The sequence below is a fragment of the Camelina sativa genome, chromosome 11 (genome assembly GCF_000633955.1).
Source record: "Camelina sativa cultivar DH55 chromosome 11, Cs, whole genome shotgun sequence".
Classification (NCBI taxonomy): domain Eukaryota; kingdom Viridiplantae; phylum Streptophyta; class Magnoliopsida; order Brassicales; family Brassicaceae; genus Camelina; species Camelina sativa.
The window spans coordinates 10,908,937-10,936,193 of NC_025695.1; the positions used below are offsets into that span (position 1 = coordinate 10,908,937).

The 27,257-nt window shown below is 35.8% G+C and overlaps 8 protein-coding genes and 1 long non-coding RNA gene across 9 annotated transcripts in view; 3 read left to right on the top strand and 6 right to left on the bottom strand.

Annotated features, from left to right (window-relative positions):
• Positions 418 to 3,161, bottom strand: LOC104727848 (putative F-box protein At4g22170). Its single transcript, XM_010446913.2, has 3 exons — positions 3,142 to 3,161; positions 2,452 to 2,730; positions 418 to 1,186 (listed from the first exon to the last, which is right to left on the bottom strand). The coding sequence occupies exons 1-3, from the start codon at positions 3,159 to 3,161 to the stop codon at positions 418 to 420; spliced, it is 1,068 nt and encodes a 355-aa protein (XP_010445215.2).
• LOC104727849 (putative F-box protein At4g22170) lies at positions 3,538 to 4,704 on the bottom strand. The gene has a single exon (XM_010446914.1). It carries the CDS (start codon positions 4,702 to 4,704, stop codon positions 3,538 to 3,540), a length of 1,167 nt encoding a protein of 388 aa, XP_010445216.1.
• LOC104727850 (probable F-box protein At4g22165) lies at positions 12,461 to 13,711 on the bottom strand. The gene has a single exon (XM_010446916.1). The coding sequence runs from the start codon at positions 13,709 to 13,711 to the stop codon at positions 12,461 to 12,463; it is 1,251 nt and encodes a 416-aa protein (XP_010445218.1).
• Positions 13,802 to 14,824, top strand: LOC104727851 (putative F-box protein At4g22180). Its single transcript, XM_010446917.1, has one exon. The coding sequence runs from the start codon at positions 13,802 to 13,804 to the stop codon at positions 14,822 to 14,824; it is 1,023 nt and encodes a 340-aa protein (XP_010445219.1).
• Positions 15,831 to 17,057, bottom strand: LOC109127595. The gene is made up of 5 exons (XR_002034148.1): positions 16,967 to 17,057; positions 16,806 to 16,899; positions 16,610 to 16,728; positions 16,007 to 16,530; positions 15,831 to 15,908 (listed from the first exon to the last, which is right to left on the bottom strand). It is a non-coding gene; the product is annotated as an uncharacterized LOC109127595 (long non-coding RNA).
• On the bottom strand, positions 17,803 to 18,751 carry LOC104722817 (uncharacterized protein At4g22160-like). Its single transcript, XM_010441057.2, has 2 exons — positions 18,122 to 18,751; positions 17,803 to 18,027 (listed from the first exon to the last, which is right to left on the bottom strand). The coding sequence occupies exons 1-2, from the start codon at positions 18,583 to 18,585 to the stop codon at positions 17,961 to 17,963; spliced, it is 531 nt and encodes a 176-aa protein (XP_010439359.1). The 5' UTR covers positions 18,586 to 18,751; the 3' UTR covers positions 17,803 to 17,960.
• On the top strand, positions 19,057 to 20,898 carry LOC109124456 (plant UBX domain-containing protein 3). Its single transcript, XM_010441058.1, has 4 exons — positions 19,057 to 19,304; positions 19,586 to 19,871; positions 19,994 to 20,089; positions 20,285 to 20,898. The coding sequence occupies exons 1-4, from the start codon at positions 19,156 to 19,158 to the stop codon at positions 20,663 to 20,665; spliced, it is 912 nt and encodes a 303-aa protein (XP_010439360.1). The 5' UTR covers positions 19,057 to 19,155; the 3' UTR covers positions 20,666 to 20,898.
• On the top strand, positions 21,456 to 24,198 carry LOC104722820 (chromatin remodeling protein EBS). The gene is made up of 5 exons (XM_010441059.2): positions 21,456 to 21,821; positions 22,552 to 22,894; positions 22,990 to 23,058; positions 23,194 to 23,332; positions 23,827 to 24,198. Exons 1-5 carry the CDS (start codon positions 21,725 to 21,727, stop codon positions 23,851 to 23,853), a joined length of 675 nt encoding a protein of 224 aa, XP_010439361.1. The 5' UTR covers positions 21,456 to 21,724; the 3' UTR covers positions 23,854 to 24,198.
• LOC104722821 (protein STRUBBELIG-RECEPTOR FAMILY 8) overlaps positions 24,261 to 27,257 on the bottom strand; it is a 7,507-nt gene continuing 4,510 nt past the window's right edge. The window contains exons 11-15 of the mRNA XM_010441060.2: positions 25,533 to 25,804; positions 25,317 to 25,452; positions 25,098 to 25,237; positions 24,846 to 25,002; positions 24,261 to 24,745 (exon numbers count right to left, since the gene is read on the bottom strand). Of these exons, the coding sequence (XP_010439362.1) occupies positions 24,593 to 24,745; positions 24,846 to 25,002; positions 25,098 to 25,237; positions 25,317 to 25,452; positions 25,533 to 25,804 (858 nt within the window). The 3' untranslated portion in view covers positions 24,261 to 24,592. The remainder of the gene's footprint in view (positions 24,746 to 24,845; positions 25,003 to 25,097; positions 25,238 to 25,316; positions 25,453 to 25,532; positions 25,805 to 27,257) is intronic.

The window sequence follows — 27,257 nt, forward strand, 5'->3', positions numbered from 1 at the left end:
ATACTACACTGTGGATGGATATATATATGATTGTCTTGCTATCTCTTTAAATATCCAATGAAGAATTACAAAAGTGAGTTCTCAGAAAATGGCAATGGGCCAATGGTATGTCTAACTGTAGCTCATCAGATCCATTTATCTCAAACCCTTTATAGCAAAAGTCAAATTTAACTTTCAAAAGAACTACTTATCTTTATCTAATAATTCCACAGCAAAATTCTCACTTAAGCAAATCATTCTTCTACACATATTGCTAGATTGATTAGTAATCTTATCCTTTGTATATATCTTTGTTTCTAAAACACTAGCATGTGATCATCATCAACTAGTTAGAGTAAAATGACAAAATTGATTGAAACCAAAAAAAATAAAAAAACCATATTGCATGAAAAAAAAACATAGTTGAGAACAACAACATCATGTGAGCGTGAAACTACTAGGTACGAACCATTGAGCGCTAGAGAATTGAAAGGAAGAAATATCAAACGTGTGCAGCGGCTCTGTCTTCTGTGTCTCAAGATTGAAGGTAAACATATGATTTCTGACATAGAATAAGGGATCACTGAAATAGATTGTACTCCTAACGAATCCATCAGTGTCATTGGCGAGCACAGTGATGCCTTGATCCAAAAGAATCGACTCATCTCCCAGAGAATGGATCTGCCGTTGTTTATTCTTCTGGAGGTCTGATGAATAAACCTCGAAAACCCTGAGGGACCAGGTTCTAGAAGTCACTACCCACATTCGTTCAACCTTGAGGACTTTTCCTGTCAATGTGACTACAAGTGTTGTGACATTACTGTGCCAACTGTTATCCGGTGGATGACGAAGATGCCAATTCCATTTGTCCACATAAACCATCCACTCAAAGGTTTGTTGTGGAACCTCACCAGAAAAATCAAAGATTTTGAATTCATCATGGAAGTTTAGGAAGTAAAGCTTGTGATCCCTGTAAACTATGTTGAAACAAAATGAAGTTTTCGGGATCTTATTCCACGAGGTATCTTTTGTCTTGGAATAAACCACACAACACATTCCAAATCCCCATATAACTACGTAATCTTTGGTTTTCTCGTCAATCCAAAACACAGGGGATCGTACAGACTTCATCCTACCTCCATATATCATCTTTTTTTGGCGACTTGTAGTGTTGAACTCATAATCTTTCCATAATAACTCCACGGGAAGTAGATTGTGAAGATACATTGTGTTGACAGAATTGTGAGACTGACAACAAGACGTAAAGGAGCATCTTGTAAAACAGATAAGAGAAGATCACGATGACATAATCCTCTCAAGGTAATGAAGATGCCAAAGTCTCAGTTACAACATGAAAGTTTGAAGATCATCAAGTGCAAGAATAGAGAAAGCTTGAGTTCTATAACTCAGTAACAAAGGGAGAGATTGAAGATATATTGGTGTTGTTACTGGTTATAAGACTCAAGAGAGATGATCAAGAAGCAATGAGTAAACCTGATACAAACACATGTTCAAACACAGAAGCAGTGAGCAAGTTGGAGCATGTGTAACCAGCTACAGACATAGACGAAATGATTCCTCAGATAGAGAATCAAAGCAAAGTTATATAGCAGTCACATGGAATGAAGTGACATGCTGAACCTTGGAGTCTTATTGTGAAGATCCAAGAAATGAGAACTCAGCCAAGATATTCTTAATCAGCTGAGGAACCTGAAAGCGCATCAGAGCAGAAAGAAATGAGCAACTATAACAGAGCAAAGTTATATAGCAGTTGAGTGAACCTGAAGTACAACAGAGCTGGAAACAAAGCATACATGTTTAGAGGTTGTGTAGTGCAACAAAGCTGAAACAGGGTAAACCTCGTGAAGAGGTTGTGTAGTGCAACAGAGCGGAAAAGCTTCAAGTTGCAGCAAACAGTGGAGCGGCTGTGTCAGAAAAGCATGCTTGTGTTAGGTGCGACAGGAACAAAAGCATGGGTCAAATTGACAAAAAGAGAACAAGCTTTTACCTAGAAAACAAGAGGAAGAAGCTTGTGGAACCTAGGGTTTGTGGAGAACTCTAAAAGGTATAAAAGGAAGAGGTGGTAACAAGAAGAAGGTTACGCACCCTAGACCTAAAATTGAGAGAAGCACACATGTTGTGTGTGGTGTTGTCCCACCAGCAAGATAGAGAATCTGTTGGTGGTTTTTGTAGAGGTTCACACTCGTCGGAAAAGACAAAGAGTGGTGGTTCCTTTAGTTCATGTAGATTAGAGTGGTAGGCACAAGTGTGTGCTAGATACCATTGGCAAATGTGACTTTTGCGTTCTAATTCTAGTGAATGATTCTGGACTTGGTCCCGGGATTGTAGGTTATCCTAACCCCGTTAACAAATCTCTTGTGTCGTCTCTTCACTATCCTTTCATCTATCTGTTAAGCATCGCACATACAGATCTGTCATACAAGTCTGTAGATCTAGCACGCATCTCATTGTTTCAGATTGATCCTCTCGTTGGTAAAGATGTTCACAATGTAGAGCTTATTCAGAGGATCTTTCATTAGGAGCCAGCTTCCATAGATTGCCTTACAAACGCTTTTTCCAAACTCAACACCAAGATCTTGCGTTTTGTAAAGTTTGTCTTTTTCATCGGGATTGTACAACGTGCATGAATAGTGGTGGCTGTCATTTTTGTTGTTGTTGTTGTTGGTGGTGGTGTTGTCTTCAACCAATGGACATTGGCGGATGCATAAGTCATTTTTGTATGGGGCACCACTTTAATGATCTAATAATTTTGTTAAGTTTAATAGATATACTACTTAGCTTAGCATTTTACCTGTGGCCACAATCTTAAGAAACTGAAAAGTTTTGTTGATTTTAGTAGATATACCACACAACTTAGCTAAGTATTTACAAGAATTAAGAAAATGAGTATAGGGCACTTGCCCCACTCTATAAATTTGCTATAAAATGTGTGAAGCTCTAGTAAATCAAGAGTTTTCGTGGTTGTTTTGATACACAAGGTCTTTGGCTGTTTGTTTCATCTTTGTGTTATATATAATGTTCTGATGGTTTTCACTTTTTCTTGGCTTGTAGAGATACCATGTATATACTATGTGGATGGATGATTGTCTTCCTAGCTCTTTAAATGCCTAATGAAGAATTGCAACAGTAAATTCTCAGAACATGGCCATGGCAGTAGTCATGTCTACTTAAGTAGTTCGTTAGATTTTTTTCTTTTCTTAATTGTTCTTATTCTCACTACATACAGTATTCTTTTTAAAAACTGTTATCAAATTCGCTATAAAAGATTATTCTTACACTAATTGAAAGATGGTTTTTTAACAGTACGTAGATCACACCCATATTGCAAAAAGTTATCTTTGTCTAATAATTAAACACCGGTCAGATTCCACAACAAAATCTCACATAAGTTATCTTGTGCACATTTGCTAGTTTGGTAGTAATTTTATCCTTCGATCGTATACATCACTTTTAACCCAAACAAAAAATAGCACACATGATCATCACTAGGGTAAAATAACATTGAATAAAAAAACATGCATGTTCGAGATAAACATTTTAATGCATGCAACTTGGTATGAACCACTTAGATCTATAGGATCCATATGGAAAAGAAGAACGATCGCATGTGTGCATTGTCTCAATTTTCCGTGTCTCGAGATTGAAGATAAGCATATCCTTTGTATGACGTCCATCACAACCACTGAAATAGATGGAATTTCTAATGAATCCATCAGTGTCATTGGCGAGCACAGTGATGCCTTTATCCAAAAGCATTGACTCCTCCCCTAGAGAATGAATCCGCCGTTTTGTTTTCTTCATGAAGTCTGATGAATAAACCTCGAAAACCCGGAAGGAGGTGGTTCTAGTACTGGCTCTCCACATTTTTTCAACCTTGAGGACTTTTCCTGTTACCGTGACTACAAGTTTTGTGTCATGAACATTCCATTGATTACTTGGTGCATACTGATTTGTTTTTGCCAGTTTAAAAATCGACTGAAAGGTTTCTTGTGGATTCGCTCCAGAGAAATCGAAGATTTTGAAACCCTCAGTCTCGCTTAGGAAATAAAGCTTGTGATCCTTGTAAACCATGTCGAAGCAATCTGAAGTTTGTGGGATCTGATTCCACGAGGTATCTCCTTTCTTGGAATAAAATACACACCAACCCATAAGTCCCCAAACAACTACATAATCTTTGGTTTTCTCGTCAATCCAAAACACAGCCGATCGCATGTTCCTAGCAAGGCCCCGTTTATACCTACGAATGTCCATTTCTCTTTTGTTATGTAGCTCATACTCGTCCCACAATAAATCCGCAGGAGGTAGATTGATCCTCTCGTGGGAGAATAGGTTCAAAATATAGAGATTACATCGATCTGACATAAGGAGCCAACTTCCATGAGTTTCCCAACAACAACTCATTGCAAATTCCACACCAAGATCTTGCGTTTCGTAAAGTTTGTCTTTTTCCTCGGGATTGTACAACATGCATGGATTTGTCTTCTTGTCTCGAGGGAAGATGATCAGCCAATGGATGTGATTTTTGGCCACAACTTGTCTCGAAGCAGAGAACCAAGACCGACAGACGGATTTAGCTCGTTGGAAATCAGCAAAGCCGAGGCGTTCCAACACTGAAATCAAGAGATCTTGAGGAAGACCCGACCAGGAATTTGGTGTATCTAGTCTGAGACGCTTATGAGAACTAGGGTTCTGCCCTTTCTCCATTTTATGGCAAATTGAGAGAGAGAGGAGAGAGAGACGATTAAAATGTTTTGTCTTGCCGTAGAACGGCAGAAGGTGACGTCTGATTCCAACCCTAAACTTAAAATTTATATAAATTTATATAAAATTTATATTAGTTACGTGAATATTTTTGTTCCTGTAGTTTAGGAAACTAACAATCATTATTGATTAATATTTTAATCTGAGGGGAACTTTACCAAAATTTGCATATTGAATCAAACTGAATATAGAGTATATACAATAAATAATAAATAAGAAAATCTAAATCATTTAATATAATATTTTACCATAAATTTTCATTAAATATCTAACTAAAAATATATAATTAAAATTAAAATAAGGATAAATAAGTATGTTCTTATTATTATTGTTATTATAAAAATATTTACCATTAATTTTGTTAATTTCCTAATATGTGAAATATTTATTACTATCATTGTTTGGATATGAATAGGAACCGGTAATTTGAAAACAATAGTAATGAGTAATTTTCATATTTATTGTCATAATTAATAACCAATTTATATGGTAATATTTATATATTAATTGTTTCTAATAAATGTGCAGATTTCAAAAATGTATAATTATATCTAAAATTAATGTTAAAATGTTGGACACACTTCTTTTTCTTATAAATATAGAGTATGTGTCAATACTTTCATGATGGTACATTTGGCAACATATTCTCTTCTTCGAAAAATACTTAGGTTCATCTCTAGGATGAACCTTTTAGTTCACCTCTTCCTTTTCAGCCAATCAAAATCTTTTATACATTATTTCATTAAAAAAATAAATCAAAATCATATTAAAAAGTAAAACAAATTAAGAAAACAATTTTTGTATACTTTTAAATAAGGAAAGTTAAATATTGGCATGATTTATATTTTACAATTAGAAATAAATTATGTGTCGGTTTGAGTTTACAAATACGGTGATGAGGATTCAGATTTTATATTAAAACAAAATTATATATCGGTTTGGGTTTACAAATAAGGTGATTAAGGTTTAGATCCCCTTTATAATAAAACGGAAGTACACAATATTATTTTGTAGACTATATAATTTTAATAAATTGGTTACAACTAGGTTATAGATTAATTGATAAATGAAATGGTTACAAGTTAAATAGTGGGTGCAACTTTATTTTATTTTCGGAAGATTTTATTACTAGAACATGTTGTTTCCAAATATCTTAACGAGAATATTCTAGAGAATCATTTGATATCATCTAACTTACCATATTAATTTCCTTTATTAAATTATTCATCAAATAAAATATTTTGATATCTAACTTAACATATTAATTTGTTAATTATCATTATACTTCACCTCTCATTTTATATATGGGTTCATTTTGTGAAACAAATAAATTATCATATTATTTATTATAATTAAAAAATATTTTTAATCCAGATATACCATAAGTTGAATTTTTAAAAACAAATATAAATTGTTCAATCTATAAAATATTCAAGCTTTTGTAATATTATTCTTTAAAAATAATATCTATTGAATTAAAAAATTTACTGAGTAACAGGTCAAAATTTGAATATTTAACTTCAGTTTCATATTTTTTTTTGTTGAATTTTATAATTTTATATAATATAATAAAATTTAAATAATTTATTTTGATATATTTTTCAAATATTAAAACGTGATATAAAAGTTAGAAACTATAAACACTCTAAATTGATTTGTTATATCAATGTCAATAATATGTCACTATAATATGAAAGAATTTCAAAAAGCAAAATATATTAAAATAAAAAGTATAACAATATATTAAATTACTTATAATATAATAATTCGCTTTTTAAAAACCAAATTTACAAAATTATGTCTTATAATGACATTCAAGTCAGATGTAGAATATACATTGTTGAAATAACTTCACATACATAAACAAATACACCATACTAAAATTTTATTTTAAAATATATAATATACAAAATTTTGTATAAAATAAAATGTAACCAGAGTTACAACACGGGTACTTATCTAAAACCATTAACAATATAAAACTTACAAAATAGCTGTCTTTTTTTAAGTCATCATATTTATCATATATTTTATTGCATAATGTTTTCCAGAAAAACTTTTAAAAACAATCACATAAATTATATTTTATATAAAAATTACAATATAAATAAAATAAATTTCAAGTCTTAATCTAGTTTTATAATTAAAACAAAATTATATGTCGGTTTGAGTTTAAAATAAGGTGATTAGGATTTAGATTTTACAAATTAAAACGGAATTCCATGTCGGTTTGGATTTACTAATGAAGTAGATAAAATTTAGATTAATGAGAGAGTCCTAAAATCACGTTATGCTATCAATTTTCTAATTTTTCTACAACACATCTCATGATTAATTTTTTTTTTGGTAGAAACCACAACTCATGATTAATGAGAGAGTCCTAAAATCTCTTTCAATTTAAAAACTTGTAATTTACGTGTTAACACCATATATCTAACTTTGAAAAAAAAATTCCACATATGTATTTTAAATGTATTAATGATTAGTTATTTATGTGTCCAAATTAATTAATTAATTATAAAAAAACAAAATCTAATCTAAAAACAAAACAAAACAAAATATTGAAGATAAAAACATTGGCACCAACCCCCAATGGCTGGATTAAATGTAATTATGACGGTAGTTTCATCAACAAAGACCGAAGAGCCATTGCAGTCTGAATTATCCATGATGATCAAAAGCAGGGCAAATAACAGGGATATCTGTATCAACAGCGCTTAAGCAGAGTGCCAAAGTCTCTGTTTTGCTATGAAACAAACAGATTTGACGTCTACAACTAGGTACAAGAGATCAAAGGATGGGTAACACGTTTTGAATCGATTGTCTTCAAATGGACTCTACAAGAATCAAATATCCATGCTGACAAATTGGCTAAAGCACAACGTCATGAAACATCATACTATCGTTTTCATTTAACTATTCGTGTATGTATCCGTTCAATTAGCAATCTTGTACCAACACTCTCAAATCAATAAATGAAGTTCTAGTGTTAAAAAAAAAAAAAAAAAAAAAAAAAAAAAAAAAAAAAAAAAAANTCGTGTATGCATGAATCTTGGTAAAAAACCATTTTGCTCTAGAGAATTGAAATGAAGAACAATCAAATTTGTGTAGTTGCGGCTCCGTCTTATGTGTCTTGATCGAGATTGAAAATAATTAAGATATCATTTGCGTTATTTTCATGATTACCACTGAAGTAGATGGAATTTTTAATGAAATCATCAATGTCATTGACGAGCACTGTGATGCCTTGATCCAAAAGCATTGACTCGTCGCCCAAAAACTTTGACCAGTTTTGGTTTCTGTAAAAACGAAGAGAAGATGCAGCCAATATTGAAAAGAACTTATTTTCTTATTAAGAATCACTTAAACAATCTTACAAGATATGTTTAATAAGATTTACACACAGTCAACATGACTTGTTACTGATCAATTCTTAATCTAACCAAAATCCCTAAGAACCCTAAAAGCTTATTCGCTTAGTTCTCTAAAAATTTTCTTAAACGGCCAAACAACATGTTTGCCCCAATAACACAATATATAGGAACCTCATATGACCTACTTTCCTATTAAAGGATAAGTCCAAATCTTCTTAATAGATATGATACTAACTTGTTCTATAATCAAAGAGTCTCTAAAAGCACAGCCACGTCACTCGATATTCGTTACGGTTTCTACGCACAAACCTCTCTTCCAGAGTCCTACAGACCAGCCTGGTAGCAATCAAAGTCTTCATGCATTCATTCTCCCCCTTTTTATTTGAATGTGACAACTCAAACTACAAATGTGAATAGTAATAGAATCTTCTAAAACCATAAGCCTCAACCACATTCAGCTACAACATCACCATCATCACCAATTGGTATCAGAGCAGTCAACCGACGAGAGCTCTATACTCGCTACAGGTTGAGATCTTGGAATAAAGATGCAGTCGGGTAATGAGTTGATGATGCTTCAAAGGGCAGTGATCTTGGATGAACAAATTTATGGTCGTTGGAAGGTTTGCATGGTTCAGTTGATCCGTAATCTAGGTGAGGATGCTTGGACGACTGTTGAAGAAGGTTGGGAGCCTCCATATGAGAAAACCGAAGCTGGTGACAAGATCACTAAACCTAAGGCACGCTGGACAGTGGAAGAAAAGAACTTGTCTAAATACAATGCTAGGGCTCTTAATGCTATCTTTGGTGCTATTGATGATGATGAGTTTAAGCTTGTTCAAGGTTGTGAATCAGCTAAAGATGCTTGGGACATTCTGCAGAAGACTCATGAAGGAAACTCAAGTGTCAAAAGAACAAGATTACACCAACTTGCATCTCAATTTGAAGTCTTAAGGAAGGATCCAGAAGAGTCAATTTCACAGTTTAGTGCAAAATTGAGTGTTATTGCTAATGAAGCAAAGAATCTTGGTAAGATCTATAAAAAATACCAAGCTGGTTAAGAAATTAATTAGATGTCTACCTTCTAAGTATGTAGCTCATAAAGTAGTTATGAGGGTATCTGGCAACACAAACACCTTGAAGTTTGAGGATCTCGTTGGTATGCTAAAATCAGAGGAGATGGAAGTTGCTGAAGAACTGAGAATTCACGATAAAGGACTTGCATTTAAGGCAGATGACAGAAGTGATCAGTTGCAAGAGATAAAAGAACAGTCAATGTTGGTTGTGTTCTGTATTGATTATCAAGAAATCAAGGTTGTTAAGGGCTTCTTCAGATGTCGGATTCAGTGGTCAGAGTTCGGCTACAAGTGGGATTACAATCATCAGGAGTAGAAAGCTTGAGGGAGAGTCGCGAATCTCTTGAAGTTTCTGAAGATAGAGTAGAAAATTCCTAAGGTGGATGAAGATGAAGATCATTGGAAGTTGCAGGTTCTACAGGAGAAGACAAGATTTATTTTTTCTTCTCAGGAAAGAATCAACACAAAGGGGATTTTGTGAGTTGGACCAAATGAAGCAAAAGGTGGAGATTGTTGTGAATGTTTGCTTCATATGGGCTTATTTGGTCTGAACCATGAACTGGGCCCATATTGGTGTGAAGCCTATACAGGATCCGGGTTGTGTTGTCTGCAAGGGTAAACCGACATAAGCTCTAGGGTTTCACTATATAAGGGAAGCTAGGGTTGAGGAAACAAGAGACGCAGTAAGCACAAAGACGCACTAAAGAAGCTGGTGGTACGTTGGTGGCGGCTGTAGGGCACAGCGCAGAGCGCTGTGCAGGGCAGATGAAGAGATGCAGGGCGCAGTGCAGAGAGCATGTGCATGGCGTCGTACATGGAGCTTGAAGCTATACGCAGAACCATAATAAAGGAGCAGAAGCTCCGCAGGGGTCGAAGGGCTGAGAGCCGAGCATAACCTTGTCTAGGTTTAAGGTGCTTTAGGACACTCTCATGAGAGACGAAGGTGGAGCTGCTTCTTTGGGGTTTTGGAGGTGTTTCAGGGTTATACATGGGGGAGAGCTGAACCAGAGACAAAGAGAGGGGAAGAAGAAAAGCATATACTATGTGTTTTCTTCTTCAGGTTTCTTTGTAGTTACTCTCTAAGCTTTGTATATGTAACACTAGTGTAAACCTTGGTTTATTGATAGTGGATGTTTGTGGGAAAAGGTTTCCACACGAGATGTACCCTCTGCATGAGGGGAACTCGTTAAATCTCTATGTTATGTTTATGTTATGCATATTGATCTGTGAAGTATAAGAGGAGTAGGGGCAGAGTCGCGGTATGCGGTTCACTACAGAGGTGAATCGGGGTCTGCGATTCTCAACAGTTAGTTTGCCTTGCTCTAACGAAGAGGATGAAGAAAACCAAGAGAAGCGATGGTGGCGACATCTATGAATCAGAAACTTCAGAGCTTTACGGGAGGAGTTACGGAAGTGATGTTTTCTTTTTTGAAATCCTTCAAAATTCTATTTAATAGGGTATGATTTTATTAGTGATATTTTTAAACTAAAAAACAAAAATGACTCTCCTAGAATCATTCAAAGGAGCTTTTTAAAAAAAAGTTATGATACTTTGAATGACAATAGATTTCAAGTTAGTTTTATAAATTTGTGATTGAATAAAAAGAGATTGTAAATTATTTTAAGTGATTTTAAATAAATGTCAAGTTGAATAACATAGGATTTTAAAAGAATTTTAAAAATCATCAATTGAATAACAAGTGATTTTAAGAATACCGTAAAATCTTCTAAAATAGAAGTTGAATACTCCCTCTAATTTGTTTTTATCTCATTCATTTAGAGCCTTAACGGTTGGGTAAATGCTTCTTAAGACGGATTGGTATTATACTATTAACTATTGAGGCGGTCAAAGGCTCAAAGCTTTAGAAGTTTTTAAAATAAATAAAGTTAAAATCTTGCCAATCACACTTTAAGTATCCTACAAATCCTAAAATATAAGACAGCCCAATTTTTTTTTTAATTACAGTCGATATTCTTTAACTATAAGTATTTATATTTTTTTATCAAAAAAAAATCGAAAGTTAAAAAAAAAATCAAATTGCTTTCTAATCATCCCGTAGATTTTTAAAAATAATAATTACTAACTAAGAGATCTCCCGTGCCATAGAGCACAAGTCAACATTTATCTAAAATATTATAAAATAATAATATAATATAAAATAATAACATTTTTCTAAAATATTATTATTATATTTTCTTAATTACTGTGAAAGTTTCAAAAAAATCTATCTATTCTAATACTGTATCAGAATCCATGATGTTTTAAGATTTTCACTAGGATTAAGAAAACAATTAATGGTGTATTGTTGTTAACTCAAAATAATAAATGATGTACTATATTTAGTATTTAGTCTGTGTGTTTTCTTATTTGATTTATTGTAAAAGCAAAATCATTAAATATTTATTTGATTTTGAAAATAAAAATGTATTAAATATACTAAAAAAATCATCCTTTTTGATACAAAATAAAATCTTAAAACATCATATATTCTGATAAAGGGAATATTGGATTTTGATTCACACATCACCACACAGATTGATTAATGGGCTATAAAGACTATTAATTAAATTTAACTACCTAGAGTAAAATAGCACAGATCAGATCCCATTATCTCAAACCCCTATAGCAAAAAAGTTAACTTTCAAAAGAACTACTTAATTTTATCCCTTTGGCCTATGTTCTGAATCTGATGGTTCACTTTCTCGGCTTGTAGTATCATACCCTTTACATGCTCTGTGGATGATTATGTTGTTACTTGTTAGCTATTGAGAGAACATAATCTCATTAGGGGAATGTCTACTAAAGTTGTTTATAGACTCTTTCATTTTTTTTTTCTTCTCAGTCTCACTACAGATTCTTTCACTAATTTAATTCGGTAAAGTCTTTCAACTGTGCTTATTTTGAAGTGTTGACTATCAAATTCGCTAGCTAGTATAAAATATTACTCTGAAATAATTCAAAGATGTTCCCCTTCCAGTAGATTAGATCCTATGATCTCAAACTAATAATTAAAAAGTTAACTTTCAGAGCTTTACCTTAATACCAATAAACACTAGAGATTCCACAACAAAAGCTCACTTAATCAAGCGTATCATCTTGTACACATTTGCTAGTTTCATTTGTATTTTTATCCTTTGTGTATACATATATCACTTTTAACTTAAAAACTAGCACGTCCTTAATAGTGTAAAACAACATACTGATTAAAAGCAAATAAAAAACAAAAAATATTGAGGAGGAAAACATAGCTAATAATTAAGATCAGTCACTTGTGACTTCTGAGGGAAACTTGGTAAGAACCATCGAGCTCTAGAGAGTTGAAGGGGCGAACAATCAAATTTTTGCAGTACCTCCATCCTCTGTGTCTCGAGATTGAAGAGAAATATATTACTTGTATTGTTTTCATGACTACAACCGAAATAGATGGAGTTTTTATTGAATCCCTCGATGTCATTGGCGGGCACAGTGATACCTAGATCCAAAAGCATTGCCTCGTCACCCAAAGAATCAACCTTTTCACAAGAATAAGCCTCAAAGAACTCTGATGATGAAGAAATCTTGAAAACCCTGAAGGACCAGGTTCTAGAGTTAGGACTCCATATTTTGTCAACCTTGAGGACTTTTCTTGTTAATGTAAGAACAAGTTTTGTCTCAGTAACGCACCATGAGTCACTTAATTGAACAGGAACAACACCTGTAAAGTTTATATCTATCCAGAGGTTTACCACCTCAAAAGTTTTGTTGTCCTCCACTCCAGAAAAATCTAAGATTTGGAAAGTACCAGTGTATTTGGGTAAGCAGTAAAGCTTGTGATCCTTGTAAACCATGTCACAGTGGTCACAGCAATCTGAAATTTCGGGAATCTGATTCCACGAGGTATCTCCTTTCTTGGCTGAAACCACAAACCAATCTCGAAGTTCCCATAGAACTATATAATCTTTTGATTCCTCGTCGATCCAAAACACGGCGGGTCCTATAGTCATAGCTTCGGACCATCTCTGGCAATGATCATGTGACATGTGAAACCAATCATGTATGGTTCGTTTAACCTTTATCTCGCCAAGTTGTGATTCCACAGGAGGAAGGTTGATCCTCTCGAGGGTGAATAGGTTCAGAATATAGAGATTATATTTTGAATCTTGCATAAGGAGCCAACTTCCATAAGTTGCAATACAAACACTCTTTGCAAACTCAACACCAAGATCTTGTGTTTTGTAAAGTCTGTCTTTTTCCCCGGGATTGAACAACCTGCATGAAGAAGAACTGTTGTTGTTGTTGTTGTTGTTGTTGTTGTTGTTGTTGTTGTTGTTGTCATTCGGGAAGAGAATCAACCAAGGGTAGATCTGCTTTTTGGGCACGGATTGTCTCGAGGCAGAGTACCAAGACGAACACACCGATTTAGCTCGTTGGAAATTAACAAAGTTGAGGCGTTGGAAAACTAAGTTCAAGAGATCTAGAGGAAGCTCCGACCAGGTATTAGGGTTAGGGTTCTTCTCCATGGTAAATATTGAGAGAGGCGGAAGATATCTCTACAAAAAATATTTTACAACCAAAATGATTGAAGAATGTAATACATCTCCAATATTTTTATGGCGAGCTATACAGACTGGGCTGATGAGGCCCATAGAAAAGATTACCTCAATCCTAGTATTCGTTGGAGTAAGAGTGTAAAGACGGGTCTAGGTTATAAATACTATAATAAATACGGAACATCTCTGCTGGTAAGACAAAACATTCTATCTCAAGTTTTCATGGAGAATAAGCATAACCCTAATTTTCTCAGAGCAGATGCATCCAGTTACTGGTCCGATCTTCCTGTAGATCTCTTGACTTCAGTGTTGGAACGCCTCAGCTTTGTTAATTTCCAACGAGCTACATCTGTATGCTCCTCTTGGTACTCTGCTTCCAGAGAAGTCGTATCCAAAAACCATCAGATCCTTTGGCTGATTCTCTTCCCGGAAGAAGACGACAACAACAATTCATATTGCACGTTGTTCAGTCCCGAGGAAAAACACAAACTCTACAAAACGCAAGATCTTGGCGTTGAATTTGCTAAGAGTGTGTGTATAACAACCTATGGAAGCTGGCTCCTTATGCGGGATCCGCGGTATAATCTCTACATTTTGAATCTTTTTACCGACGAAAAGATTGATCTGCCATCTGTGGAGTCACAACTTGGAACAACAAAGATTGAGCGAGGTTTAGATGATTGGTTTCTCGTTTCTAACGATCAATTCGAAAGGAAGGTCAAATTTCTTAGTATGGGATCCCCTGTGATTTGGATTGACGAGAAAACCAAAGAAGATTATATAGTTCTTTGGGGACTTGGAAGTTGGTGTGTGTTTTATGCCAAGAAAGGAGATACCTCGTGGAACCAGGTTCCGGGATTATCGCATTGTCTTCACATGGTTTACAAGGATCACAAGCTTTACTTCTCTAGCACCATAAATAGTTTCACAATCTTAGATTTTTCTGGAGATATTCCTCAACAAACGATGTACCGGCAGGCTACACATTCTAGTTTACCCAAACCAATGTACTTTTTATTCGGTTTCTTTTTGAAATTTGATCTTGTTCCCCCAATCAATGTACCGGCAGGCTACACATTCTAGTTTACCCAAACCAGAGAAAGTTTCTTTCACACCGATGATCACTTGGAAACATCCAAATTCTATTCATCATTCTAGACACCCATCTCTATCTATGACAGGTTGCTTCCCTTTTGCAAGGACGGCCTTATACAAATACTGGTTGGATACTTCGTGAGCGCCGGTTGCCTTATTCGTTCGAACAGCTCAATCCCCTCTTCAAGCTGAAGCTTTTGGTTTTCTACATGTTCTACCGTTAATTTGGGCACATGGTTATCGTTATGTTTGGTTTATTGGAGATAATTTGGAGCTTGTTAATTTAATTAACACATGAAGGGTCTTCAACTTGGTACACTTCTCTACGACATACGATATTGGATGCAGAAGCTTCCTCTTTCCTTTTTTTTTTTCCTTCTCCTTTACATCTTTAGAAAAAAAAAAACAAAAAAAAGCTTCCTCTTTCCTCCTTAAAGAAACAGCGCAGCGGATGTCCTAGCTCATCGAGCTACGGTTATTGATTCTCTGTAAGTTTATACTATTCCGCCGAATTGGCTGGTTAATACACTTCTGAGTTATTAAACCAAAAAAAAAGTTTAGTGGTAAATTTCTTCAGTAGAAATTTTGTACTTGTAAACATTATTCCAACTGATTATCTTGCAGCGATTCAGCAAATCCCATTCTTGATTCGCCAAAGTCGAAAATAATGTGGCATCGTCTGATAAACACTGCCCCCAAAATCCTGCGTGCATGTTAGCCCAAACCAATTAACATATCATCCTATTCCTACTATATACCAAACCATAATTGAAAGTTAATACCATAGATTAGTATCCGGTTCATAATCGTTGTCGCTATTATCATCATCATCATGTTGATCATCATGACTGTCATCATCATCATCACGACTGTCATCATCATCATCATCATCATGACTGTCATCATTATCATCATGACTGTCATCATCATCATCATGACTGTGATCATCATCATCATCATGACTGTCACAGCGATCATGACTGTGATCATGACAGTGATCATCATCATCATCATGACCACCAATATGGGGCCTGAATAAGGATGTGCACCATGTTGTAGATTTTTCTATATACTGAAATTCAAAACCGAAAAAAAAAGTAAAAATCATAAACTCTCTATCATCATAAGATATAAGAAATATAACTTAGCGAGAAAATAGTCTGAACTTACATCATTAGGGAGTATAGAGAAAGTTTTTTCACCGATGGTGAAGGAGATTGTGGGCATTGAGGAAATCTTTGTGCAATCCACTGATCCTGTAAGAAAGTCGTCTACTCCTATAGCTCGATTTATACTATTAATTATAGACTAGAAAAAAAACCATTAGGTTATTTACAACAACGAAAAAATGCCACATAAACGGGATGTCATTTTCAACATGAGAGGACAAAAAAAAATATACAATAAAATTTCTTACCCGTGGGCCTCTCACTATAGAATAGACGGTGTCAACAATTGCTGCACAACCCTCGGGGCAAAGATCAGTTTGTTCCCCTCCGATGTGTATTGTCCCCATAACGAACTCCCAATAAACATTCTGTGTTACAGGAACATAGGTGTGCGACCCTTTAAAGTGGGCTTGATCGTATCCACCAAATATGATAACTCCATTTTCTGCATCTTGTGGGTTGTAATATTTTAACCAAATGGAGAAAATATGCTGTTGAATCAGACCTTGTGTTCGCATGTTCTCCCTATATAGTATAGCATAAAAAGATTTATCAGTGTTAGTAGTATAATGCTTAAAGATACAGCTGTAAAAAAAATACTTACCAAAGAGGGACCGAACGTTTCACAGAATTCTCTTGGAATCCCAGCCCAAGAATACCATCTAAAGGCATATATTGAATTGTGTTTTTTCCACCGGCTTCGTTATTAGCCTCTATGAATTGCTGAATGTAAAAATGCGTAAAGTTAAACAAAGTAAATGAAACCAATTATTAACGATGTTCAAGGTCAATATTCTTACTTGTTTTGCACAACCATTTGACCTATAGTAATATCATCTATGCTCAAGAATCCTTCGATAGGAATACCCTCATAGGGGACTGTTACGGGTTCTCCTGTAAGATTTATAATTAGATTATGGGATATTGAGAAAATAAAAAAAACATGAGTAGGAAGATGTACCGTTCTTTACGTAGGTCGACGAATCGCTAGATATATATGCCATGACCAGCCTTACAGGCCAATTTACACCGGGTACCCATATATCAGAACTTCCCGTTCAATTACTTACATAGATGGAAAAATCCTGCTTAAAAGCAGTAACGACCTGGCAGGATTTTTCCATCTATGTAAGTAATTGATTTTGGCTGTTTGATGATCTTCTTGAGACCAATTTTGATTGAAGCAGTGGCGTATGATGATATAATCAACAACAATAGGATAGAAGTTAACTTACCCATACTTTAGCTGACAAGAAATAAAAAAAGAGAGATCAAGACGTGAGAAACTGAGAACTATATGTATTTAACTATATTAGCATGTCATCTTTACTATATGACTTAACCAATTCATACTTAATTTTGAAGAACATGAACAACATACAGTTTCTGATTGTTAGTTTACAAATTGAGTTTTGGTGGTATATTATCGTATGTGTATTGTTGTAATAAAAAAAAAAATCAGATTCACACAACGTTTTTCTCTCTTGTCCACGTCTTACTCTGTTTTTGAACAAAGTCAAAGTTAGTTAGTTACTAAACAGATCAACTTTGGTTACACCTTACAATCGTAAACTGTGCACTTTCTCTTACAAGTGAAACGTTTGTTGTATTCTATGGAAGAAGAACCAATATCTTTCAACAGTAAATGAGTAGGGTAGGCTACATGCCATCAAGAGCTCGAGGCCAAACTTGCTACATGGTCCTTTCTTAGGAGCAAGGTACATTTTCATATGTATAAGCTCGAGTTGTTAAATCCTCACTATGCCTAACGTTCATTAGAATTAGAAGAAAGGGTACTAAACAACACACCTTCTATTGGATTTTGTATTAATAAAATTATTCATTAGAGGTTGAACAAAAGAGTAAAGAAGTATCCTCCCTCGAAACACATAAAGATTACACCAAACATAAGACAGTTTGACCTTTTGACTTATGACTTTTTTTGTTGTAATTTGTCAGGTCAAAGAGTTCCAAAAAATCAGGTTAAGTTGAAGTAATCCCAACAAAGCTAAACTCTTTTCCCTGCATTCATTACAGAACCTTTGTTAGTGTTTCTCTAATGCGGATCTTTTAACGGTGAAGGCCTGAAGGGGTGTTTTTGAGTTTAATTAATTACCTTGTGGTGGAGGAGGAGGGCTCATCGTGTTCTTCACCTTCTTCTGATCTCTTTCTCTTCCTCTCTGCCGGAGAAATATTCTGTTCTCCGACGAGTAACGACGCCGCCGCTTGCAAATGAGTCTCAAGCACCATCCGAGTCAACTCTACTTCCATTTCCAACCTCCTCTTCTCAGCTTCCAACCTAGCTGCTTCACGAGCCTTGATCATCTCCATCTCCGCCAATTCCGTTCGAAGCACAGAATCAGACAAGACCCTTACGATCGCCGAGAGTCCTGTGTAAGTTGTCGAGTCAGAGCTCATGTTCGACTCGGTCCCGGAATCTAAGCTCGAGTTTGACTCAGTCTCTGAGTCGGAGCTATGAGGAACATTAGAGCCATCTTTACCCGACAACTCACCGTCGATCGTTTTGTTCTCCGACGTAGAGGTTTGGCTCCGGCGGAGTCTTGCCGACGACTTACCCATAATAAAGTCCGCAAGAAAGGAGAGAGACAGTGGAACGTAAGTTCTATTCTATTGTTTGGTTTTTGATTCTTTCCAACTTTAAAAGCTGATTAGACTAAAGTGGTTCCACTTTCGAGTAAAAAAGCAAGCATTTATTCACTTTCTGAAGTAGTAGGTCTACGAAACTTGTTCATAGATTCATCAATTGCTTACAAGAAAAAAGAAAAAAAAAATTGTTTAACTTTATTATCGCTACTAAAATTCGCTTAAAAGATTATTCGGAAATAATACAAAAAGGTGTTCTATTTTTATAATTTCTCAAACGCTAAATAGCAAAAAAAAAAAATTATTATATTAATCCTGATTTGTTTTTCGCTAATCACACGCGCACGAGCAAACGCGTAAGAATTAACAAAGGCAAAAGTCAGTAACTAGATTCCACGCGCTTGGTTAGCGCGTAATGCTTATTAGTGCATTGTTTCATAGTTAGTTCGATTTAATTCCTCTTAATAATTCTCTCTCTCTCTCGCTCTCTCAAATTCGTTTCCTTTTTGCTTTTTTTTTTTTTTTTCCGATCAAAGCAGCGGAGATATGTCGTCTAAGGACAAGAAACCGTCGAAGCCAACGAGTGGTCGGACTGGTGGTATCCGTACGCTTTCCGATCTGAACCGTAGATCAGGACCTGATTCCGATAGTGACTCCGATGGACCTCAGGAGTATTTCACCGGTGGTGAGAAAAGGTCGGTGCTTTTTTAAAACCCCTGAAATCTCAAGATTTCAGATTTTTTCATTCATGTGATTTTTCAACTAATTTCATTATGATCTGCTTTTTTAACTATGTTGTGTCTTTGAATCCGAGGGTTTATTGTATTATATATATTCATGAGATTGTTTCAGTTTAGTAATTTACTCAGATTAGTATGATTGGTAAAAATGTTGAAACTTGATTGGATCTTTGTAGTGGTATACTTGTTTGTTCAGGAACATTCAGAAACTTGATATGATCTTTGTGTGTTTGCAGTGGTATGCTTGTTCAGGATCCTACGAAAGAACCGAAACACGATGATGTTGATGAGATTTTCAATCAAGCAAGGCAACTAGGAGCTGTGGAAGGACCTCTTGAGCGTCCTTCTAGTTCTAGAAGCTTTACTGGTACCGGGAGGTTGCTCTCTGGAGATAGTGTGCCAACTGCTCTTCAACAGCCTGAGCCTGTGATTCACAATATTATTTTCTGGTCTAACGGATTCACTGTTGATGATGGACCTTTGAGGAAGTTGGATGATCCTGAGAACGCTTCGTTTCTTGATGTAAGTGTGGTGCTTTTGTTTGGTTAGTGGCTTAGTGCTTATAGTTTAGGTACTGAGTTTCCCATGTTCAAAAAAAAAAACCTTGTCTTAATTCGGATTTTGGAATGTTTTTTTTATTGCAGAGCATTCGAAAGTCTGAATGCCCAAAGGAGCTTGAGCCTGCTGATAAAAGAGCTCCGGTACATGTCAATCTAATGAGAAGAGAGGAGAAATGCCCCGTGAGTCTCCTCTTTGCTTTCTTTATGTCGTTTTTGGTTTGGTGTTTAGCCTATTAGAGTGTTTAATCCAAAGTATTTCAGTTTATGAATGATAATAACCAAATTAAAATCTAACCTACTATGGACTGGCTCAGTTATGTATTGAGATGCAGTAACTACTATGGTAACAACACTGAAACATCTTTGCTTCTATAGGAGCGAGAGAAACCTAAGGTTGCATTTCAAGGAGTCGGAAGGACTCTAGGTGGTGCCAGCTCATCAACAGCTTCAAGCCTAGACAACCTAGTATCCGATGTAGCAGCGGTTTCATCACCGTCACAGAGCTTTGTAGTAGATGAAACTCTTCCATCCACATCGATCCAGCTTAGGCTCGGTGATGGGACACGTATAGTGGCTAAGTTCAACAACCATCACACTGTCAACGACATTCGTGCATTCATTGAGTCTTCTCGACCAGGGAATGCAATCAATTACACACTTCAGGTCATGGGGTTCCCACCAAAGCCACTTACTGACCCTTCTCAGACCATTGATCAAGCCGGTCTCGCAAATTCTGTTGTCATTCAGAAATTCTAGAAAATTTTCGTTTCTTTTTTTTTTCTTTTCTTATATTCATATGCATTAGAGAGAGATTTCAAAAAACTTGGTAATTGTACTGAAAATATCAAAAAAAAATGTTTAATCGGCATATTGTGGCAAAAAGAAGAAAAAAAAAAATATGGTCTCTCTGTTTTTTTTTTTCGTTTGAATGTGTTCACTTACATATAGTTTTCCTTTAATCATGTGCAAGCTCTAAGATTTTTTCAAATCTCACATATGATTTTGTGTTTTAGTAAAGTTCAATCTAAATAATTAGTATATGACAGTTTGGTATATCAAAAGAAATATCATTGAACTTTTGATTAAAAATATTCATGTTATTGGTGTGCCAAACTGGCTGTTTTGGACTTACGTATATCCATGATTAATTTAGCTTTCATTCACTAATGTTTTTGTTTTGTTTCATCAAACACCAAAACTGATTATTATTTAGTAAATTTATATTAGCCGAAAGATTAAACACGCGTGGTATATATAAAACATTGATCTTGTCAGTATAGCTCTAACAACATGATAACATAAAAAAAACTTAGATGAGTGATGACCATGAAAATCAAATTAAATTTGTGTACTTTTTTTTTTTACCTCTTTTTTTATCTGCACAAATATCTCGATCCAAATTCCAAAAACGACAGTAAAATTTTTGAAAATTATTCACCTTTTTCCCAATTTTACGGTAAAAGTCAGTCGCAGGAAAAAGTAACAAAATTTCCAAATTTGTTAATAAGAGAAAAAAAAAAAAAAAGGGCAAAAAAATAAATTGGGCTTTGGCAACAACAACAACAACAGTAAAACTCCCAAATTTGCAAATGACTCATCTTCTTCACCTGGAGAGAATCTAGGGTTCCAGATTTACTCTCTTCGTCTTCCTCCCTTCTCCCCTTCACTCTGATTTCACTTTCTTCCTCCTCATACCCATCGATCTACACATCCTGATCTTCTCAAAAGCCCCAATCTTTTTATACATTTCCGGCAACCCCCAAAAAACCTTACCTTTTTTTTAATTCCGGTTTGAAAAAAAAAACCCTAGCTTCCATGGCGAAAACTCGACCTGGTGTCGCCTCGAAAATTAAGCCGGGGAGGAAGGAGCTGGACTCTTATACCATCAAGGGCACCAACAAAGTTGTGAGAGGTACTCTTATTTTTATCCTTCTCTTTCTTGTGCATGTTTTTTGGGCATTTGAGGCTCAATTGTATTTCTAGGAAGGAAGGGATTGATTGAGAGCTTAGATATGGAGTCTGTATCGTTCAATGTCTGCTTGTATGTGTTTTAGATGCATCCTTGTTTTTGGTTCTTTGTGTAGCTGTTAACTGTGTATGTCACTGCTCTGTAGATAGGATTTGGATAGTGTTTGGTTTGTGCTATGGCGAAAAATGTGATATTTGGTAGCTCTCGTTGTTAAATCGAAGCTACATTTCAGTGAATTGTTTTTATTTTGGGCTTTTTATCTGTAAATTTCCTTTTTTTTTTTTGGTTTCTATATAAGAAGTTTGTGTTTAGCTGGTTGAATGTGAAACATGGACCCTTTCTTTTGTTTGGTTTTGGTATCTAGATTCACTGCATCTCTATCATCTGCATTGTAGCTCGTTATGTTTCTTGACGCAAAAATATGAGCTTTCCACATGTGAAATGTTCCTTTTTTTCTTTCCCTGGTGACTAGGTCAATGTGTTATGGTCTACGCATTTTTAGTGGAAGAAAGTGATGCTTTTAAAATTCGCAACCCATACTTTTGTTCATTTAATTTTTGACCTTTTGTAGCTGAAAGAATGCTAGCTAGCTGTGTAGGGTTACTAGTGTACAAAAGTCGCAAGCTTTCATATCAATTGGGCATGAACTAATCTTTGAGGTTGTTTTCTGCAGTGGGAGATTGTGTGTTGATGCGTCCATCAGATGCTGGTAAACCACCATATGTGGCCCGTGTCGAGAAGATCGAAGCTGATGCTAGGAACAATGTGAAGGTGCACTGTCGATGGTATTACCGTCCTGAGGAGTCCCTTGGTGGTAGGAGACAATTTCATGGTGCCAAAGAGCTTTTCTTGTCTGACCATTTTGATGTTCAAAGCGCACACACCATTGAGGGGAAATGCATTGTTCACACCTTCAAAAACTACACGAGGCTTGAAAACGTTGGTGCGGAGGATTATTATTGTAGATTCGAGTACAAGGCTGCTACTGGCGCGTTTACCCCTGATCGAGTTGCTGTGTAAGTAGATAAATCGTAATCAGTTCAGAATTAAGTCTTCTTACCTGGAATTTCCATGATGTTTATTATGTTGTGGCTTGTTTTTGCTTCTGAAGGTACTGCAAATGTGAAATGCCTTATAATCCAGATGATCTCATGGTGCAATGTGAAGGCTGCAAAGACTGGTAATTGTTGATATTTGTCTTTCTATTAACTTCCTTACTTCCATTTCAATGGAAAAGAGACTTAAGTTTCTGTTTAAACTTGCAAATTCTTTTCCACAAGTTATTGATAATAAGCATTACAATTCGATGTTGTAGGTACCATCCTGCGTGTGTTGGCATGACGATTGAAGAAGCAAAGAAGCTTGATCACTTTGTGTGTGCTGAATGCAGTTCTGATGACGATGTCAAAAAATCACAGAACGGGTTTAATTCTTCTCCAGCTGATGATGTCAAGGTCCGTTTGTCTCTCTTTAGTCATCTCCTATATAGATGTTCTATCACTTTAATAACTTTAGCCTCTGCCCCTTTGTGTGCAACCGTGTCATTGACTTCAATTTGAGATCTGGGAAAAGTTACGAAACCAAATTTATGCACTGGCTTAATGGTGCTTGCTAAGTGGGGAATGGCCAGAAAGATACAATTTATTGTTTTTGGTCCTGTAAGGATCTGATCTTTGCTTAAGGTTCCTCCAGGTCTAGCTGCAAAACAATCTGTCTGTTAAGGTTATTAAAGGTCCATTTTGTAATGCTTCCACTTCCATGCACTTGAGCATTCTATGGATATCAGAGTTAGAAATCTCTATGACTGTTAGCTCAGAGAATGATTTCAAATCGCCTTTCCACGATATTAGCTTCTGAAATGTCTAGCACTCAAAGGAACCCTTGTTTTCTTCCTGTTTTGTGCCCAAAAGCTTGTCACTGATATTAACGATGCTGTTGTTGTCTTCAGGTGGAAACGAAGCGCAGAAAAAGATAAACGCGGGTTCTTGAAGATAAAAGCCACAGGGGATGGTGAGTTATAACTTGGAAGCTCTTTGGTGCAGATTTTAGTAAGTTAGGGTTTTATCTTTGTCGGTCTTTGTCCTGGTGGTTGTGATGATGTTTGTATGGTGCGTTCCAAAACTTAGAAAATGTGAAAGCAGGAGAGAGATCGGAGAGATGATGAAGAAAATTATGTTGGCAGAGTCGGTTGTATAGACTTCCCGTGGGGTTTAAGTTAACTTTAGGTTTGTTTATTCTGGTCTGTTGTTTCGTCTGATGAGAGCAGATGAATATGAACAACAAAAACTAACATCAGATCGATCTTCTCACTTCTTCCTAATCATGTTTCACTTTTCTTAAAGTATCAAACCAGTTTTTCTAAATTATTCAACAACCAAAGTCTTAGTCAGGCAAAATTTGAATTATTATTAGCTGCAACTTGCAATGAAGGTTTCAGACATGATTATTCGACAAAAATAAAGAGAAAAAAGTACAAGAAAGATGATTGAAACAAAGTTATGTACTCTAATAATATGTTCCTCGCAGAAATACACAAACATACAAGTTCTTACTTCCGTCTGCACCAAGATGTTTTCTTTACTTCTCCATCCACAACGCATCCCTTTGATCGGATTATGTATTGGCAAAACTCTCTTCCTCTGAAGTTTTCAAACTGCTTTTTAGCTTCCAATGCCAGAAATGACTCGAGCTTAAAAGTTGTTTTGGATCACTACTCAGAATGAGATATCAACGTGCTCGTGTTCAGGTGTCCTGTACGAAAATCCAGTGTCATCACTAGATCTTCGTTTGACAACACTTGCTCTTTGAACTAATCTCACTAGCTGTTGCACCACCTCTGACATTGGGGGCCTGAACTCTGGTTCCGGCTAAAATAACAAACAAAAAAGAGAGATATGGTTACTTTACAAAACAATTTCTGTTTTGTTTTAACTTGGACATTATCCAGAGTTTGGATGATATATATACCTGAATACAGAGAGCAATGATATCCGCAAAACGAGACAGTGACTTAGCTGGATACATGCCATTAAGAGAAGGATCAACCATTTTAGACAAAGCATCTATATCGTGAAGCTGCGGTGTAGCCCATCTCACTAGTGATTGCTCTGCTCTCGTCCTTGAGCTATCAAACACACATACACAAAGCACAGATTACTTGAGGAAAATCAAATCCATGAATTTGTACAAGACTGGCCACTAAAAATATGAAAAAGAAACCTGTCAAGAGGCTTCCGACCAGTTAGGAGCTCGAGCATTACTACTCCAAAAGTGTATACATCACTTTTGACAGTATAAACTCCCGACAATGCAAACTCTGGAGCGCTGTATCCAAATGAACCCACTATTTGAGTTGAAACCTGTTTACATAAACCATGAAAGACTTAGAAAATGTTTCAGCAGTAGCTCAACATCTGATTCTTCCTCTTGTGTTATTACCTGTCTCTCAGTGTTAGGTGTCAAAGCAGCTAAACCACTGTCTGATAAGTGAGGATTAAGTTCTTCATCTAGCAATATATTCGCCGATTTGAAGTTTCTATGTACAATTGACGGCAAGCAAACTTCGTGCAAATACCTATTAAAACAAAAACAGAAGACTCCGGTTTAACATGGATGTTGTTCATTAAAGAGATAAGCATAACAATGTGCACGTACTCTAAAGCCTTGGCAGTTCCGAGTGCCACTTTAACACGCGCATTCCAAGTAAGGTTCATGCTTCTATCATCATTCATGTGAAGCGTATCATCTAGATTCCCATTTCCCACGTATTCATAGACTAGAAGACGTTGACCATGCTCGGTGCAGTATCCAGCCAAGGGAACAATGTTTGGATGTCTCAAGCGTGACATGTTTGAAACGGCTTCTAAGAAGTTATCTTCTTCTTGTAATGAAAGTGCTACATTATCGATCTTCTTAATCGCCATTATCTATAAATAGGTTACACAGAGAAAGTTTAGTCCAAAGAAAGCATATTGGCTTCGCTTAGAGTAGAAGCCTATCAACTTTTGAGTTACCTTTCCATTGGGGAACTCTGCTCTATAGACACGGCCTAAAGAACCTTCACCAATGATGTTTTCTTGACTAAAGCTGTTTGTTGCTACTTGCAGAGAGGAAACAGTGTATTGTGAAGCAGTAATTGGAGATCTTATTCTACTTATTGACCCGTTTTTCATAACCCGATCAACCGTTACTTTCTCTGCTGGCGAAGACTTCAAGTCTGCAACGGATGCTACAATTCTTACCCTCTGCTCTTGCGTCTCAGTTGTTCCACTAAGTGGAAGACTTCTTTGAGCAGCTCTTGTGCTTCCTCCAACTTTTCTTTTTCTCTTGTGAAGGCACAAGTAAAGAATAAGTGCTATAATACCAGCAACGAATAGAGATCCGAACACTATACCAGTGACTACTCCACCAGACAAACCCTTGTCAGACTCTGAAGATTTCTCTTCAGTACCAATTTTAGGTTTTTTAGAACCAGAAGGTTTCCCCTTTTTGCCAGGTCTGTCTGGTTGAGGAGAGGCAGGGACGTTATCAAAGGAGTTACCATCATATCTGTTTCATTTAGGAATATCAAAGACATAAACTTACAGTTTAAACTGAAAGCAAACTCCAAAGTAAAGAACTTAACAGGTTTGTTTTTTGAAAGCTTACATTATGGTCTGAATAGAGCTAAGCTCCTTAGGTATGGATCCATTGAAATGATTGTTTGCAACATTTCTGCCAAGAAAACACATAGGGTAAGTGTGATTGGGAAATTATATAATGTATTTGTTTCTTTCCTCTATTTGAAATGAGACTTACAGAGTTTTCAAAGGTAAACCCGAGAGAACAACGATGGAACCTGTAAACTGATTGTTCTGAACATAACTGTCACAAATGAAGATAGCATCATCATAAGGAATTCCCTTTGGCACTTCTTAATTCGCGTTGCAACAATGAAAGTCTGAAAGCACTCACAGAGCGGAAAGTTTGGACACTGTACTTAAAGAACTCGGAAGATCGCCACTGAAGTTGTTGTGAGAAAGGTCCCTGAATAAAACAGCAATAGATCAATGGAAACTAGAAACTTGGCAGTGATGACTATGATAAAGAGATTGGTAAAGAGATCTTACAAGGTTGAGAGTGATTTATGATTGGCAAAGATATCTCCTATCGGCATTGAAAGTGAATTACCACTTACATTCCTAAACAATAACATTTCACAGTTTAATACCTGGACAAAAAGAAGTATGCAAGACATCTCACAATCTATGGTTCTATAATAGCAAACTCACATATATGAAAGAGAACCCATTGCAGATATGGAATATGGAAGGTTACCACTTAGGTTGTTTCTCGACAGATTTCTGCATTACAATTTCTGTCAACTGTTAGTTTCAAAGT

Bases quoted from the DNA above. Each gene is read 5' to 3' on its own strand.
- LOC104727848 (XM_010446913.2), bottom strand. From the start codon at position 3,161: ATGACTACTGCCATGGCCAT. The intron at 2,731-3,141 runs GTTCTGAGAATT...AGATCATTAAAG, and splicing joins ATGACTACTGCCATGGCCAT to TGGTGCCCCATACAAAAATG. The intron at 1,187-2,451 runs ACAATGAGATGC...TCACAATCTACT, and splicing joins AACGAGAGGATCAATCTGAA to TCCCGTGGAGTTATTATGGA.
- LOC104727849 (XM_010446914.1), bottom strand. From the start codon at position 4,704: ATGGAGAAAGGGCAGAACCCTAGTTCTCATAAGCGTCTCAGACTAGAT.
- LOC104727850 (XM_010446916.1), bottom strand. From the start codon at position 13,711: ATGGAGAAGAACCCTAACCCTAATACCTGGTCGGAGCTTCCTCTAGAT.
- LOC104727851 (XM_010446917.1), top strand. From the start codon at position 13,802: ATGGCGAGCTATACAGACTGGGCTGATGAGGCCCATAGAAAAGATTAC.
- LOC104722817 (XM_010441057.2), bottom strand. From the start codon at position 18,585: ATGGGTAAGTCGTCGGCAAGACTCCGCCGGAGCCAAACCTCTACGTCG. The intron at 18,028-18,121 runs GTAATTAATTAA...TAATGAATGCAG, and splicing joins CCCTCCTCCTCCACCACAAG to GGAAAAGAGTTTAGCTTTGT.
- LOC109124456 (XM_010441058.1), top strand. From the start codon at position 19,156: ATGTCGTCTAAGGACAAGAAACCGTCGAAGCCAACGAGTGGTCGGACT. The intron at 19,305-19,585 runs GTCGGTGCTTTT...GTGTGTTTGCAG, and splicing joins TTCACCGGTGGTGAGAAAAG to TGGTATGCTTGTTCAGGATC. The intron at 20,090-20,284 runs GTGAGTCTCCTC...TTGCTTCTATAG, and splicing joins GAAGAGAGGAGAAATGCCCC to GAGCGAGAGAAACCTAAGGT.
- LOC104722820 (XM_010441059.2), top strand. From the start codon at position 21,725: ATGGCGAAAACTCGACCTGGTGTCGCCTCGAAAATTAAGCCGGGGAGG. The intron at 23,059-23,193 runs GTAATTGTTGAT...TCGATGTTGTAG, and splicing joins TGTGAAGGCTGCAAAGACTG to GTACCATCCTGCGTGTGTTG. The intron at 23,333-23,826 runs GTCCGTTTGTCT...TGTTGTCTTCAG, and splicing joins CTCCAGCTGATGATGTCAAG to GTGGAAACGAAGCGCAGAAA.